The sequence below is a fragment of the Nicotiana tomentosiformis genome, chromosome 6, assembly GCF_000390325.3.
Source record: "Nicotiana tomentosiformis chromosome 6, ASM39032v3, whole genome shotgun sequence".
Lineage (NCBI taxonomy): Eukaryota > Viridiplantae > Streptophyta > Magnoliopsida > Solanales > Solanaceae > Nicotiana > Nicotiana tomentosiformis.
In genome coordinates, this window is record NC_090817.1 from 122,939,993 (window position 1) to 122,957,530 (window position 17,538).

The window sequence follows — 17,538 nt, forward strand, 5'->3', positions numbered from 1 at the left end:
TCGTTGGGGCTAACTACTTTTTCTCAATTTCAAGAATCTATGATCGCTGACTTTGAGAACGCGATGCAAGAATTTAATGTGCCTGAAATAATGGTTAGATCGGATGAAAATATGGGTTGTGACACACTATTGGAGAAGATCCAGACACAAGATCAAGAAGAAGAAGGTTGTTCTTTTGCTGTTAATGAGGAGCATAATATTGCATTTATGGAATCTGAAGTCAAGGCTACAAGTTTTCTTGAACTACTAACTGGTTGCAGGGGTTATGGTATGGGGAACAATCAGGTGCAATTGGTTCCTGAATCGACTACTATGCTAAATTCTAATGAAATTGAAACAGGTGAATGTGACACAACACCTTATTCTATTCAACCAGCAACTGATACTACCCTGGATTTTGAGGGACCAACAACTACTACTGAGGTACATTTAGAATCTGAAGGGAATACTATTGTGCAATTGGAGGGACCAGCCTCTGTGGAACCTGAGCTGCACACACAAGAGGGGGGTGAGTTAGTACAACTCAATGAGGGTACGGGTAACGAGGAGGATGGTTTGATGGGGGAAACAATTACTGAAACAGAATCCAGCTTTTTTTCTGATCTTGTGGACGCCATGTTAGATCATGCGCCTATGACGGATAGATTGGCTGCAATGAGGATGGATCAGACAGTAATGTTAAACCAACAATCTTGGGAGTCTAAGATGCATTTACAAGAGATGCTGCTATAAAATATTGGAACGATCTACCTGAAAAGTTTCAGCTAACTTAATGGACAGTATAGCTAGGTTCAATTCTTGATTCTTGACATTGAAAGTTTGTTTATTGTTTCTCATGGATATATCTCTAACAAAATGTAATAATCTTTCCAGCAATTCATTTGAGATTTGAACAATAACTGTACATACTGCACTTATTAATAGAGGTTTACATTATTTTTTCCTTTTTGAAGTAATATCAGTAGTTTCAAGTTGTTTTCTAATTAGTCATTTGGTTTGATGCTTCTGAGATGCTATGTAGATGCTATTAGTCTGAATTTAGTGTTCAATTTTTTACTTAGACAAAGAATCTTCTGCTGATACTGTTAAACTAATAAGCTTGATCATGTGTTACAAACTGTCTAAACTAATTCTACTACTCGAAGAGATGAACAGGTGCTTAGCTTCTACCATTGTTTAGCTCTCTTCCCCCTTTTCTTCTACACATTTCATCACATGAGAATTTGGCTCCTTTTGCCACTTGGACATCCAAATTACAGGGGCAGAGCTAGTATACAAATTACGGGTTCGGTCAAATTTAGTACAAGTTATTTGTCTCAAGAATTTTATTGAATATGTACAAATTATTAATCTAGAACCGAATAACTTAAAAGAATTAGAATCCTGAACTCATGATTTTCGGATACTAAGACCACCTCGGCTAATTGTAGGATCTTCGTATATATTCTTGAACTTCCCTTTTCCAAATGTATTACCATCCTATACTAAAATCTTATTGGAAAGTTATAACGGAAAAGGGCCTAAACTATAACCTATCGTTTGCTAAATGGTTCACAGATACCCTTCGTCCACCTATTCATCCAAAAAAGAACACGGCGTTAATTATATTAACAAAATTGCCTCCGCGTCTAATGGCATAATTTGTGGGAATTCAATTTAGTGACGTGGCAGTTTCTCATTGGGCCACGCGGCAATCTCGGGCTTAAACAAAAAATTCACCTTATTTTCTTACCTAGGTCATAAAATACATTAACCCATCTGACAAAATCCCATTTTTAAATTAGAACGACCCATACTTCACTAAGATATCCATACTCAAGATTGTTTTTTGGGAAATTGATGGAGGGAAAATCTGATTTATAATTCTGATTCCATCTTCACACCAACTGAAATCACAAATTGAGCACTAACACTATTTTCCCTTAAACCAGAATATTCATGCTTTATAAATGCTTGCAATAGTGAGAAGGCTCAAGATCTGAGAGACTAATTGATCAATTTTATGGAGGATTCGAGGGAAAGTGAGTGTTCGAAGCTTGCACAGTCTACCATGCGCTGTATAGTTCACCCGGGCGAGGAGAAATTAAAGGAGTTAGCAAAACGAGAAGGTCAGTAGAATCTGTGGATACGAGTGAGTTTGCAAGGATTTTTTTTTTCTGGCTTAAAAGAGATTCTAGAAGATTTTATTTTTTAGATATCTATGAGATACATTATTTATGCAGTTTGATAGCATTGCACGGACAAGAAAATTGATATTTGGCCGCAGGAGCGACGCTCAAGTCGAAAAAAATTCGATCACTTATTAGGTGTTGGCCTTTCGAATCTTGTGTATGGATATCTTTCTGAAATTATGGGTTAATGTATTATTTTATGACCTAATTAAAAAACCTTGGGTCAGATTAAGTGGATCGAAATAAGGCCCATTTTTTGTTTCAGCCGAGATTGCCACATGGCCCAATAAGAAACTGCCACATCCCTAAAGTGAACGCCCCCAAATTCTGCCGTTAGACGCGGGGGCAATTTCGTTAATATAATTAACGTCGTGTGCTTTTTCGGACGGATAGGTGGATGGAGGGTATCTGCAAACTATTTAACAAACAATAGGGGTAGTTTAGGCCCTTTTCCCAAGTTATAATCATGCCAAACACTTAAGTAGGGATGTCAATGGTTCGGTTCATTCGGTTATTTTATAAAAATTTGTATTACATTAATTTTTCGGTTAATTTATTTTGTACAATCAAAATTAGACTTTTCAAGACCGTCCCGATCATCTCAGTTTTTCTTCCTGCACGATTCATTTAATGTTTTTCGTAAATGTCGTACTTAGACCGCAATAACATATACTTATATAGGACTCTGGCAAAACTCTATAGATATTTTTATTGTTTAAAATGCGATAAATCAAGGGAATATGAAAGATGGTCATAATAGAGATCAATCTCACAACGACATAAAAGAAATTGAGCAAATATAAGAGAAATATAAATCACACAAGGGAGAATATATTGATCAAGTTGAGACTCATGAATAGATTATATTAGAAGATTAAGTATCTGATAAGAAAAATCTAAATCATACGAGAGGATAGATATTCAATACCTTGTGGCTTGCTACTCAAGATCATCAAAATGCTTTGTGGCTTTCTACTCAAGATGTTGGAACTAAATTTGGTTTCAATAGGAGTAGGAGAATTAGTTTGAGAGTTAGGATTTTGGATTTTGATTACTTGTTGGATTGTAACTATTTTCATAATCCCAAAGCCTAAGAAAAAAAATTAGTGTTTTTTTTAACTTAATAAAATTATATTTTTTATATATAAAAATTTATTCGATATGGCTCGATATTTTTTCGATTTTTATAAATTTAAAAACCTACTCTAATTATCGTACGGTTATAGATTTATAAAATATCTACGGTTCAATTCGATTCGATCAATTTAATTGGTTTTAAAAGATCCATTAGCACTCAAACACTTAAATGCGCAATTTTGATACTCATATCAGGGTGAACATCAATATTAATGCACATTTGAGCCATTTGAAATTCACTTGGTCTAGTAAAAAGTCACATGAAACTGATAATGAAAAACAAGATCATGTTCGGTTCCTTTAACTTCATTGCGCGCAAGCACACAAATAAAATTGTATAAAGACAATTCTTGTTTGATATGACTATCGTGTAAACATTTTACTATTAAAAATTAATTGTCTCTTATACAGATCGTGTATTAATTTACTATAATTATAGAATACTCCTCTTTCGCAAATGACTATTTACTCGAGTGATTTCTCATTTGCAAATGCAGATTTGGACTCATGGAAGAAAATACTTGAGGAATACAACTAGAGACCCTTTGTCTAGTTGCTGTATATACCTTCATTTCACATGATTATTAACATACGAGTAAAAACAATACTTAATTAAATAATGTACACATTATAATTTGAATATATGAGACTACCATCGAATTTATTTCTTTGCCATCAAACTATCTCCGCCGTTAAATCATGTTTACCAATGGCGGACCCAGGATTTTGTGCAAGCGGGTTCAATCTTAGAAGTATACAAATTTAGTCGTAAAATAGTAGTTGTCAAGTGAGTTCAAATAAAATATTTATGCAAAATTTTTACAGTTTTAATCCTAATTTCTACATATACACAGTATTATTTTTTTGTAAAGCGAGTTCAGTTGAACCCGCTAGCCACCACTTGGGTCCGCCACTGATGTTTACATCAAATAAAATAATTTAATTTTATCAAATATAAAGTATCTGTTACTTAACTATAATTAAGTGATAAAAAATTATATAAAAAACGTACGAATAGCAAAGTATAAATATATTTTTTCCATGATTCAATCTTCTATTGGCCAACGAGTTATTCCTGGGAAAATGTATGTTGAATATTCTTTGACCAAAATGAAGAGGCTATTCCTTTTGTCCCAATTTGTCTGTGTTCTAAGTTCTAACATATTCTAAATATTTGAGTACAAATAATACGTATGATTCAAACTTCGAAGTACCATTTAGGTAGTTCTCTTTACATAAATTTTATTTTCCAACAAATATTAAGGAATCTATGTCCAAATTTACTCACCCGTTATTTTTGAGACGGTGGGAGTACCTCTTTGGCTCTTTCCTAAACATGATGGGTTTAGGTTTCAATATTCCAATTTTTAAGGGATCAAACTGATATTCTATTCTTTCGTGTCAAACTTTAAATCATCTCCCCAGCTAACCCAATTCCCATTCAATAGCTTTTCTGTTCAAAGCCCCATCACCAAATCCTTGCTCTCTTTTTTATTCGCCGCCGTGGTCGATTCCCGCCGGCGTTCCCGGACGTTTTCTCCGGCGAATTCCTCCTCTCTATCGTGTCCAAGGTTAAGCCCGAAATTCTTTTTGTGCTTATTATCTTTTTTGGAAGCTTAATTTCTGTGTTTATTATTGTGATTGGGCCTTAATATAGAGCGTAACGGATGCAGAGGATTCATATAAGCGACCCCAACTAGTTTGAGGTTAAGATGTTGCAGATTGATCGATCGATTCATTATTGTGTTTGGGCCTAAAAAGAAAAGGAATATAAGTCGAGGACTTTACTGATTCAAAGTTTCGTTTTTTATTGAAAGAAAATACTATATATGATTTAGAGGGTGATAATTTACAGTTAATTCCAAGACCCATATAGTATTCTTGCTTATTCATGTCTTTTAGAGTTGAATTTGAAGGAGCCCTAAAGAGGAATAATACATGGTCCTGCTGCTATACTAACTTGTAAGGCTTATAGTGCAAAGACAAATAATGGAACTTTCATTAGCTAACAGGGTTAAAAAGTTTTATATGAGAAAGAGTGATAGATAATTATTATCTTTCAGACACCGTTACAAAAAAAAAAATATCTTGCGAGAACTTAGAAATCCCTCTGTCTCTAATTAAGGTGCCTGCTTATTATGTTGATGAAGCATAAGATTGAGGACAACAATTGAATTCTCATTGTGTTTTAGACAGACCTGAGTGCAAAACAGTGATGAAGTTACTTTTGTTTATGACCGAGAAATTCATCCTTTTGGACCAACCACAACCTTCAAAACTCTGAGATGAAGGGTCCACCTCGTCTCCACTGAAATACCAGACTTAGTTTTCATGTCGCAGGGCTCAAACCTGTGACCCTAAGTCACAAGTCCCATAACCTTTGTACTTGAACTAAGCCATGGGGGAAGATAAAGTTACTTCTCTGTTGCACTATATGTTGGGTCTTAAGTTATCTTTTTCCTAATTTGCAGTTGAAAAGGCAAAGAGTGATTGGATTGTTTGTTCCTTAACTATAAGTTGATGCATCTTTGGATGACCCAAAAAGAAAAGTAGGGAAGGTCCTTGGAAGAGGAATTTTAGAAGTTGACCACTTTCTGACTAAGAAATTCACTTCTATAAATCTGTGTTGAGTTGCGGAAAAAACCTCAAGTTATGAGGGAGAGCTTAATTTTTACTTCTAGAAAAATTTGTATTTATTAGAATGCTTCCATTCACTCAGTTATGCAGTGGTTTTTCAATGTGTTTGCCTCGCAAGCAATTTCTAATAGTTGTTGGGTTCTATTGTTTACCAGATGGCTTCACTTCAAGAAAGTTTGCAAAGGTTCAAGAAGCAACAAGAGAAGTGTCAATCTACCCTTAGTAGTATAGCTTCCAGAGCAGGACCTTCTAACGCAGCTCCTCCAAGACCAATGGTAGCAAATGCAAAATCTCCTGCACCTGCAGTCAAATTTTCAAATGACACGGAAAGGCTTCAGCATATAAATAGTATAAGGAAAGCTCCCGTGGGGGCTCAGATTAAACGTGTCATAGGCTTGCTGCTCGAGGTATATTTCCTCCACTTTCTTCTCATTGTTTTTCAATTTTTCCTTAACCCCGTCCAGCTATTTCTTAACTTCTAAATTAAGTGCTATGATGGACCTGATTTAACTTAATATTTAGCACCAAGAAGCAAGCATAAGAACTGCTGAACCTCTAAATTCATTCCTACAGAGAAATAGCTTAGGATTAAGCGCCTTTCAGATTTAGAAGTAAGGAGCAACATAACTGAGATTACTTGCTGATAGTCAAGACTTATTTAGTGGTTGAGATTTAGAACTGTTAGCCTTGGGGCTAGTGTCTTTAGATTTATGACTAGGTCTACCCCTGAGGATTCATGCAATGTTGGATGGTGCAACTTATTTGGCCCAATGTGCTTTTATTGGGGCTAATCAAAGGAGAAAATGAACAGAAAGTCTAAAAAGGAAAAAAGAAAAAAACAATGCAATTTCAGTGGAGGGCTTTTCTTTTTGAGGAATTATTTTTGTGGGATGTCTACAGTGTTTCTAGAGTGTCAACCATTGATTACTGGTTGCAAGACCTACTTAAGCTACATGTGGATGGTCGCATTGTTAGTTGAAATATCTGTTCCCTTCTTCAAGTAAAGTCTTTTGCATGTTTGCTGAATAACCATAAACATACATGCCTCAAATGAGTTTCTGAAATACCTTTCAACTACATTTATTTGATGATGACGTTATTCTTTTAGCAGGACTGAGTAATTAACAAAATATCATGCGAACCGATTTTAGGATGACGTATTTCCTAGCAGGCATTACTGCACAACCGCATAACACGTCATATCCTGCAGTGTTTCTTCTTATAGCTTCAAGTTGGTAGATTAAATTTACACACTATTGTTTCGTTTTTCCTTGCCTGATGCTACTGGAAGTAACTACCTAGAATTACTGTCAAAATAACACAGACCAAACATCCGTGGAAAAAAAGATATAAAACTTCTTTTTGGTCCATTCAAGGGTAGGAGTTTTTCTGTGGTACTTGAAACTCTCAAATTTGAGAAGGTAATGCCCCAAGAATGTTGCGTAATTCTCCACTTTTGCTGGATTATATGCCCTGAGTAGTATAGTGGCTTGCCTTCTTATCTTATTGGGAAATCTGTGTCTTGTTCTGTTTAGTAGTAATAGTTAGACTTTGATAATTGATTAATTTTCATACATGCAGACAAGGCAAGCTTTCACACCAGAACAGATTAATGAAGCATGTCATGTTGATATAAATGGCAATAAAGCTGTGTTTGACAGTTTGAGGAACAATCTCAAAGTATATTATGATGGCAATCGGTTCTCTTATAAGGTAAAGCAAGGTCTTCTAGGAGACTCTTTTAAGGTTACTCGTCTTTAAGTGATTTGCAACCAACTCTGAATCAATTAACATTAATTCACTTATAATTTGTCAACAGTCGAAACATGCCTTGAAAAATAAAGACCAACTACTTATCTTGATACGAAAATTCCCCGAGGGTATTGCTGTCATCGACCTCAAGGATGCATACCCAACTGTCATGGAGGACCTTCAGGTACATTTGTCATACCAACCTACTTTTGAGTATTTAAAAAAAAAAAACTATTTTTGAGTATTGCTTTCAATGTACTGATATTGGTATTTTTTCTGCAGGCACTCAAAGGTGCTGGTCAAATATGGCTTCTGTCAAATTTTGACTCCCAGGAAGACATTGCCTTCCCAAATGATCCACGAGTACCTATTAAGGTCGATGATGATTTGAAGCAGCTATTCAGAGGTATTGAATTACCACGTGACATGCTTGATATTGAGAAGGATCTCCAGAAGAACGGGATGAAGCCAGCTACAAACACTGCAAAGAGAAGGGCAATGGCCCAAGTTCACGGGATTGTCCAGAAGCCCAAAACCAAGAAGAAGAAGCACGAGATCAGCAAAAGGACTAAGCTTACAAATGCTCACCTTCCAGAACTCTTCAAACTTTAGATTTCCATCAAGGAAAGAAGCTCCAGGGTTTCTGTCTCCTAAAGGCGATAGTCCTCATTTGGCACAGGGTATACTGACCGAGCCTCCAGAGAGGGATAATGTCAGATGCTTGACATGCGTCTAGCATGAGAAGCTCTTATAAGTGACTAGTCTTGGTTTTTGGTTTCTATATTTACAAGGTGGTAGTTTTATTTTTATTTATCCATTTAACCTGGGGTAGGAACGATTGCTATTATTTGTGTGTATTACTGACTTGGTGTTTTTGAACCATCAGATTATAATGTATCACCAATTTCATGAAGATCAACAACTCCATTTTGTATCATATTGTCTGATATCAATCTATTTATATTATTATAAAAGCATGAGTACAATGTCGGTTTACAAAAATAACATTTTAATATTAAGCATAATAATTCATAATAAAAGGACATAACCGAAATTCTAGATATTAGTTAGTATAATTACTTTCCAGCTGTCTAATTCATATAAAATTGAACAGGTAAATATCTTTAGTCATGTAATCCTTTTACTTTTAGGATATACTTTTTAAAAATTATTATTACTAATTTAGTTTGAAAACGTATTATAATGTCCTGTTACTAATTTAATATGAGAATGTATTATATTGTCTAAATCCATTTAGAAAAAAGAGAGATTATATTATTATAAAAGCATAAATACAATATTAATATACCAAAATAGCCCTAAAATATTAAACGGAAGAACTCATAGGGAAAGGGCATAATTAAAATAACTTATTTTTTGGACTACAATACCTTCTATGCTAATTTTTAATATTTAAGATTTTAAAATTGATAAAATTTGTTTATTACATTCTTATTAAAAATATGTAGGAAGGTTTAATGAAATAAATTTTATCAGAATCCTCCGTATTGGCAATACCTTACCACTTCATAATGTCCAATACCAAAAAAATAAAAGTAATATTAAATGGACTGCATAAAGAGTTGACATCGAGAAAAAAAAATACCCTCACGATAATATATTTTTATATTATATTTGAACTATTTTTCTACTCAAATAATATTATTTTATTAATTTTGTATGTAATATTAAAAAATACTCAATTATTAAACAACAATTAAGAAAATATTTAAGAATATAAATGTGTGAGAAAGAGAAAAAAATGATTGGTAAGAGTCAATACCACTAATGATTCTACATACATAAAGATCTAAAAGTGAAATGTCATATCAATCTTTTACTCTTTGAAAATAAAATTTATGATGGATAAAATTATAATTAAGATTAAATATTCAAAATAAGATGAACTAATATTAAGATCTGAATCAACATAGAATAAATTATTTTTTATGTTAAAATCAAATAATTAAATTTTTTAATTAATTATTTAGCAAGAGAATCCAATTCAATTATTTTTTAAATTTATCACATGAGTAAAATTCTTATTCAAGTTAAAAAAAATCTTATGGTACATAAATTTATTCCATAAAAAGAGCGTTAGAACACAAAGTAAAAAGGTTAATATATTATTAAGAATCAAAATGTTATACAAGTGTCTGAGGAAGCACAATCAAAGCTAAATCCTAAATAAGAACAAGTTTTCAAGACTATAATTTAAAGAGTCGACTCTGCTATAACGGGATTATTCTTTGTAGATGCCTCCGGCGGAATCGAAATAATATTTCTATGTCATGTATTACTTGCAAATATCATATCAAGAGGCATGACATTGTTAGCAATAATAGCAAATGGTGTACCAACAACGATTTTATTGTGAGGCTACCCACTTTAGATTTGATATACATATTCAAACAACTTAAATAAATATCACAAATATATCAAAGCAAAGCAATGGTGCTAAATTTATAAGGAAAGCAAAATTCATAAATATGGGATGAAACACTTGTGGCTAAGTGTCAAACGGAGTTCTAGAGATATATTGAATATTGATGAACCGTTTGGTAAAAAATTAATGATTTAGGAGGTAATTTATGTCAAGTACTATCATTAATTCCAAAATTGACAAAAGCAGAGACTGTAAAAGCTAGCTTGACAAAGTTATACTTCTTAGCTCAAATGAAAAAGATTCAACTGACAAGAAATATAAAGTAAGAACATATCCAATATTCAGTATCTTCTTGGTTCGTGTCGGAAACGAATAAGAGCATCTAATAAAAGATGATTTGGTTCTTCCTGAACAGTTGGTTATCAATCCCAATGGTAATAGTATGCATCCAATAAAAGAAATATTTCTATCATTAGATTAAAATGCAATTTGTGCAAATCGCATAATAGAATCAAAAGGATATTTTAGCAAGCAGAAATGAATATGTTGATCAATTAAATAAAAGGTTGATTGCAAAATTTTATAGCAAAACAAAATATTTTTCTATTTTTGACTAAGCAGAAAATGATACCAATAATTACAACCAAGAAGAATACTTAAATACTTTAATACCAAACGGCCTTCTACCGTACCTGTTTGTTGTCAGGTTTATTATTTCTTACGTATGTTAGTGTCACCGTATATATAATAAACTAAGTTGATCTTCCATTGTATATAGGTTGAATTTGAAGAAAAATATATCTGTCATGCTACTGAAAAACTTAAATGCGTCGAATAGCTTATATAATAGCACGCATATGGTATATAGAAGTTTTGACAACAACGTCATACATGCAAAATTTATGATACTGGTCAATGTGCTTCTAAGTATATTCTTATCTCTGAATTCAACTTTCGTCTTTCGAAACTAAGGAATATCCTTTTAAATTTGTGTGAAAATAATTTTTAGTATGTTTATGTTTTGCAAATATAATAAATAAAGCACAAAAACAAACATTCTAAATATTGGACTATATTTACCGCAATATATTTTCTTGCACAAATAACTATATGTTGCACTTTCAAGAGGGATATCAAGATCGACAACTAGAGTTCTGGTTAAGGCAGAGCAACCAAAGCATTAGGAGGAAATATACACAAAAATATATTGTCCACAAAGAAGTGTTCGTTAAGATACCATCACATTAAATACTTTTAAACTATAATACATAATTATCTAACTAACATGACAAAATTGATCATTTGTGTAAGTTTTGATGATTTTCTTTTATTTTAAATTCATGTATTATGCTAATGTAATAATGTTTTTCGGCATTTAGATGATTGTTGTATTATTATACATAAAATTTCTCTTATTAATTAAATTTTATTGTTCTTTCATATAAATAATTTTTAAATCATCACGTGCTATTATTAACTTGCAACACATGTTCATAGATACTAGTTTTACAATAAATTAACTTGATGAGGCGTGGACTTCAAGGTTTACAAATTTAGTTCTAGCAAACTTTAGATAAGGAAGAAGGGTCAAATTTGCCCGCTATTATTCCAAAAGGTTTAAATTTATCCTCTTTTATACGATCTGGGGAAAAAGCCCCCCGAAAAAAGTTCTCACAAATTTTTCATGTGTAATTGTTGCTAACTCAATTATCTTCTCCCCCTCATTTGGGTAAAATTTACCCCTCTACTATTTGATTTGGAGCAATTTTACCCCTCTACTATTCGATTTGGAGCAATTTTACCATCCGAAATTAGATTAGATTAGATTAGCAGGGTCTTTGTATCACTAGGATTTTTCTCTTCATGCAATGACTCGATTTTGTAAGAGCAATGTTGTATTCCATCAATATGACAAGCCACTATGTTATTGAGATATTGAATATACTGTGCATACACATAAAATTCACCTATCCGAAAACCTGGTAGTCTTTTTTATCAAAATAATCTTTTGATGAAATGCCAAATATTATCAAACTTGTTAACAAATGCCTCTTGGAAGTTGGAATAATCTTTGATACAAGCACTGGTTGCCAACAAAACTAGCAAAGCATTTTCTTGGTGATGAAGAACTCCTGCATAATCTCATTTCAGAATTTCATTTAGCCATGATATGCAATCTGATCAAAATGCCCTACTCTTAAAGCCTCTTAGCACTTGTATCCAAGCAAGTCTACAAATTGATAGATGTCGTCGCGCCTCTGTCTCTTTAAAGGGAGGCTTTCCCTGCACGTACGCGCTTCAAACAAAGTGAAGAAAGGTAAAGATCTTCTACTAAATCAATTTTTACAAGAAATTATGCATCACCTTGTCCGTTGAATCGCAGCATAATCAATATCAGCAATTAGAACTGCTTCCTCATGCCCTGTGGTTGCAATTATTTCACCCATCTGCTCACCAGAAAAACAAAGATAGATCTCTTTGATTGCTCTATACAGACATTTGCAATCCAAAATAACTACTTGCAGATTTACATATACAGTTTTCTTACATACCGGTCCAACCACAGTGGAGTGACCCCATATCATGTAGCTACTGGCTGAATCTCGAGATGGTGAGCAAGATGCCACATAAAGCTACGACAAATGCAGTTACATGTCTTTTCAGTTTGATTACAAGACAAAGAGGTTTATCATTATAAAGTAACATGGTATTACCTGGTTATCAACTGCCCTGCAAAATCAAAGTTGAAAAGCAGTAAGGAAGCAGCAGTTATCAGTTATAACAATACAGCAGACACATTTTGTTACATCGTGGACAGGAAGAGAGAATCAGAGGGAAATATCCAAAGTGAACCACACTATTTCTACAAGAATTCTTTATTGGTCAACGATATTCATAACTAGATGAGGCAGAATCATCTTGCCTTGATCTTTGCTCCAGCTCCCACAGGGCCGCCCCAGTACTCATGTTGAATGCTCCAGCATAACATATTAGATGAGCACCTGATTCTCATATGAAGAAGCTCGATATTTATAGACATCATGGTGCAATTAAGGAGAACAATTAAACATGCAAACCACCATACCTCTGGCACTATACGACATTGCCAGTTCAGGAAATCGAATATCATGACAAATTCCTATTCCAATGCAACCAAAATCTGCAGAAATTCTGAATATATTCAGTTATAAGACTTGTAAAAGTACAGTTTCAAGTAGGAAGCCATTTGCACCTATTCTGCTAATATTTTGAAACAGTTGCCTACCTGTATCAACAACTGTAGGCTTATCTCCTGCTGAAATGCTGTCTGATTCCTTAAATTGAACTTCTCCTGGAAGTGGCTTACCCATGTCAAACAAATGTATCTGCAGAAAGGCATTGCACAATTACATTTCTAGCTAGTCTTGCACTTCTTTTCTTCCAATAACCTCTTTAACTTTTTCTTTGTGCAACCAAAGTTTATCATTTATATACATTCTTTGACTTTCGCAAGACCTTTTGGTGAACTATCAAAAGAAGCTTACTTTCCTGTGCTTAGTCTTTAACTCTCCATTAGGTCCAAACACAGTGCAAGTATTGTACAGCTGACCAACATCCTTTTCCGGAATCGATCCACCTATAATGGTGACTCCTAAGGAAGAAGCCACTTCAGATAACATAAGAAATGACGGGGCGCTGTCTAAATCATTGAAGTCCTCAGCAAACTTTGCAAACATGTCAGTTGAATAAGGGCAATTCCACATTTCCTACAACAAATGGTTGAAATGTATTCAATCATCACATCCCACATTGTTATTAAGCTATGTGCATAGCTTAAAAGTACTCTTTGATCTTGTCGTCTTAAACATGTCATAAGCATATGTCAATTAAGAGTTTTCCAAATATATCTAAATGTCTCGATCTTTGTAAACAGATTAAAAAGAAAAGAGTGTTGTATAAAACTGAACAGAAGGAGTAATAAAGTAAGGTAAGGCTCAGCGTAGCAATGATAAGCATTGATATTTAAAGCTAAAATTTAAAAGGGTGTACTGAAGGGAACGCTACTCACAGGCAAAAGTATAAGACTTGCACCTTGTTCTGCAGCAACTTGAATTAGATTACGAGCATTTAGAATGTTAACACTCTTCTCTGTTGTCACTTTCAGCTGACAAATTCCAATCTTGAACTTCTTTTTCAAAACCCAACAAAAAAAAATGAAAAAGAGAAAAGAAGATTCAACGATCATTACCACAGTGTGGACTTTTGTTAGTGATTTGCTTTTTCAGAACAAACTATAAGTATCAAGAAAATGACATGTTTTTGGGTTAGTTGGGGGATGGAGAAACAAAAGGAGACCAAACAAGGGTAGTATGATAAGGAAACAACAAAAACAGACAGACCTGTGTTATTTTGGGCATTTGGAGTACTGGATCAGAGACAAAGGACTGAGCACTTGCTGTCCTTTTAGAAATAGAAGCCATGGCACTGCAGATTTGGTGTTCAACTTCAACTGATTTTCGGTTTGACCTTTTGTTGGTATGTGGGAAATGATGAGAGTGGAAAATACAGGAAGGTGGTCCTGCTGTGCTAAACGGGCCGGGCCAGCCCAACAACCGGTTCGACCCAGTTCAGCCCCATCCGCTAAGGGGTGGGATGGGTCGGTTAGGGTTAGGGGTTGAGCCGGACGGGGGCGGGCCATTTTTGCTAACCGGTGCCCCGAAACCCGGCTAGCCCGGTAATCCACTAACGGGTTTTTACCCGGTTTTAGCCCGATCAAATTTTTTTTATCATTGCCAACGGTCAAATTCAAAAATAACCGTTGGGCTACGGTCATTCTTGACCATTTCGGCCTACTCTTTTAATAAAATAGCCAACCAACCCTAATAATTGATAAATTACATTTTTAACCTTTTAAAAACTATAAATAGCCCCCATCTTCTTCATCTTTTCTCATAATTTACTCTCTTCTTGTACTCTAATTCTCTCTCAATTTTCTCTTGATTATTGAATTTCTTATTGCTCTCAAGATCTCAATTACTTATTATTTCAAATTTTATCAAATATTTACGGTAGCCACTACAAAAATTATAATTATCAAGTGAAGTGTGGTATCAATATCATCAAATATCAATTGAAGTGTGATATCAAATTTAGTGCGGTATCCGGACTCCCGGTACACTCGTTGCATCTCTTTCTCTTCTTTGGTGTTTATTTTTATTTTATTATTTAGAATTATTAATTTAGTTTTTAAATTTAAATTTACATAATGGATATATATAGAACAGCCAAAAAAACATGTGTTACTAAGGGTCGTACTAGTAAGAGTAAAAATCCTAAAAGATCAAGAGGTGGTACTGGTAGCTTTACACATATTTGTGAACGTTCACCTGAAAATTTAAATGTAGATTATGAGCAACTTCAAGAAGATTATGGTATAGATGATAATTTAGAAGATATTCAGTCACCTAATAATCTTGAAACACACCACCTACACATGGTATTGCTAGTCAAAATACTAGGGGTGACAGTCGTGGTAATACAGGTAGGTCTCCCCATTAAGAAGAATCGAAGAATAAGAAGTAAGTTTTGGATTTTTTTTGAAAGACTAGTAGAAGATAAAAATTATGTAAGATGTACTATTTGTAAGGAAGTTTATAAACATGAGACCGGAGATAAGCAAGGGAGAACGGGTCAACTTCGTAGGCACATGGTAGATAACTACCCTATTGCATGTGGTGCTAATGAAGAATCTGGCCAACAAAAACTTAACCCGGGTACTAGCAGTCTAATGGGTAAATACAATATAGTGAAAGATAGGGAAGAATTAGCTAAAATAATTATTTTAGGTTGTTTACCTTTTAGTTTTGCTACTTCACCATATCTTGTTACTTATATTCAAAGAATTTATAACCCTTTGTTTAAAGGTATTCCTAGAAGTACTTGTAGAGCTGATATCTTTAGACTTTTTGGACAATATCAGATATATTTTCGTTATTTGTTCGCTAGTCTTTCTTGTAGAGTTTCTCTTACTTATGATATTGGTCGTGTTGTTAATGAAAATGATTCTTTGATTGTTACATGCCATTGGATAGATGATAATTTTTGTATGCAAAAATGTATTATTATTTTTAAATATGAAGAAGATCAAAGTCATACTAGTGCATTTATAAGTAATAGTATCCTTGAAGTTGCTATAATTTACAATCTTTCAGAAAACGTTTTGTGTATGTCATTTGATAATGCTTCTAACAACAATGTTGCTATTTCACTATTAATATTACATCTACACCCACCACTTCCTGAAATATTTCATTTGAGGTGTGCACGTCATATTTATAATTTAATTGTTAAGAGTGGCCTTGCATTATTTAGAAACGGGATTACTTTAGTTAGAAAAGATGTTGGTGTAATTCAAGAAAATAATAGAAGTGCTAGATTAAATGTATTTAAGGATAAATGTGTACATTATGGACTAAAATCAAGACTCATGCCTGAAGAAATAATTACTAGGTGGAGTTATACTTATTTATTCTTAAGATGTTGTTATAAATATAGAATGCCTATAATTGAAGTTGCTAATTCTCATTGTACGGATCCTAACCGTTTGTTAATATCTAGTACTTGGCATGTCATTAAAGATGTTGTAAAAGTTTTACAAAAAATTTATGTAGCTACACTTGAGTTTTCTAGAGCTTATTATCCTACTATTGCAAATGGTTTAGTACATATAGCTGAAATTTCTCTTTTACTCCATAATTTCTTGAAAAAAGAAGGATATAGTTCTGTTGTTGAATCTATGCTAGATAAATTTAAGAAATATTTCTATCATATTTCCCCTATTTACCTAATTGGTGCTATTTTAAACCTTTCTATCAAAATGACTACTTGTCGTCAATTAATCACTCATTTATATGTTTATATGGATATTTGACCAACTGAAATCCCTGATATTGAAACTTGTATTTTTTATCTACACAAATATTTACAAGCTCTATATAATTATTATGTTAACATTGTTGATACTTCTTCTGCTGTAAATGCAAATATTCCTTCAAGTTTAGTTTCTACGTCTGCATCCGGTGCTATGTTGTTAATTTCAATTTTTAATTTAAAATACAACTTTCAAATTTAAAACTTTAAACTTTAAAAGTTTAATTTTATGCCTTAAAATATTTATTTTATTATTTAAAAGTTTGCAAACACTTAAGAATCAATTACATTGAATAAGGAAACATAATACACTAAAAAGAATTAACCCGGCCAGCTCCGGACCCGATAAGCCCGAACCCGGACGGTCCTAATTTAACCCGAAAAATCCCAGCCCACTATCAGCCCGGTACCCCAGCCCACTACCCAACCCGCCTCAGTAACCGGACGAGCTATTTTATCATGTCTAGCCCGGACCAGCCCGTCCGATTAACACTTAGTGTAAACGCACTATACATTTTTGTCTCGTCCTAAATGGAATAATTCTCT

At 33.6% G+C, this 17,538-nt stretch overlaps 2 protein-coding genes across 3 annotated transcripts; one reads left to right on the top strand and one right to left on the bottom strand.

Moving 5' to 3' along the window:
* The first annotated feature begins 4,719 nt into the window (after window positions 1-4,719).
* LOC104113925 (uncharacterized) lies at window positions 4,720-8,610 on the top strand. The gene is made up of 5 exons (XM_009624243.4): window positions 4,720-4,879; window positions 6,101-6,352; window positions 7,527-7,658; window positions 7,765-7,881; window positions 7,980-8,610. Exons 2-5 carry the CDS (start codon window positions 6,101-6,103, stop codon window positions 8,307-8,309), a joined length of 831 nt encoding a protein of 276 aa, XP_009622538.1. The 5' UTR covers window positions 4,720-4,879; the 3' UTR covers window positions 8,310-8,610.
* A 3,380-nt stretch (window positions 8,611-11,990) lies between these two features.
* Window positions 11,991-14,644, bottom strand: LOC104113926 (omega-amidase, chloroplastic-like). 2 transcript variants are annotated; one of them, XM_009624245.4, is made up of 10 exons: window positions 14,463-14,644; window positions 14,132-14,248; window positions 13,608-13,829; window positions 13,349-13,448; window positions 13,169-13,243; window positions 13,007-13,085; window positions 12,798-12,813; window positions 12,636-12,716; window positions 12,448-12,530; window positions 11,991-12,366 (listed from the first exon to the last, which is right to left on the bottom strand). In XM_009624245.4, exons 1-10 carry the CDS (start codon window positions 14,541-14,543, stop codon window positions 12,291-12,293), a joined length of 930 nt encoding a protein of 309 aa, XP_009622540.1. In that variant the 5' UTR covers window positions 14,544-14,644; the 3' UTR covers window positions 11,991-12,290. The 2 variants fall into 2 exon arrangements, with proteins under 2 accessions (XP_009622540.1, XP_009622539.1); XM_009624244.4 differs by having other exon boundaries at window positions 14,132-14,251; window positions 14,463-14,643.
* Between the last annotated feature and the right edge of the window lie 2,894 nt (window positions 14,645-17,538).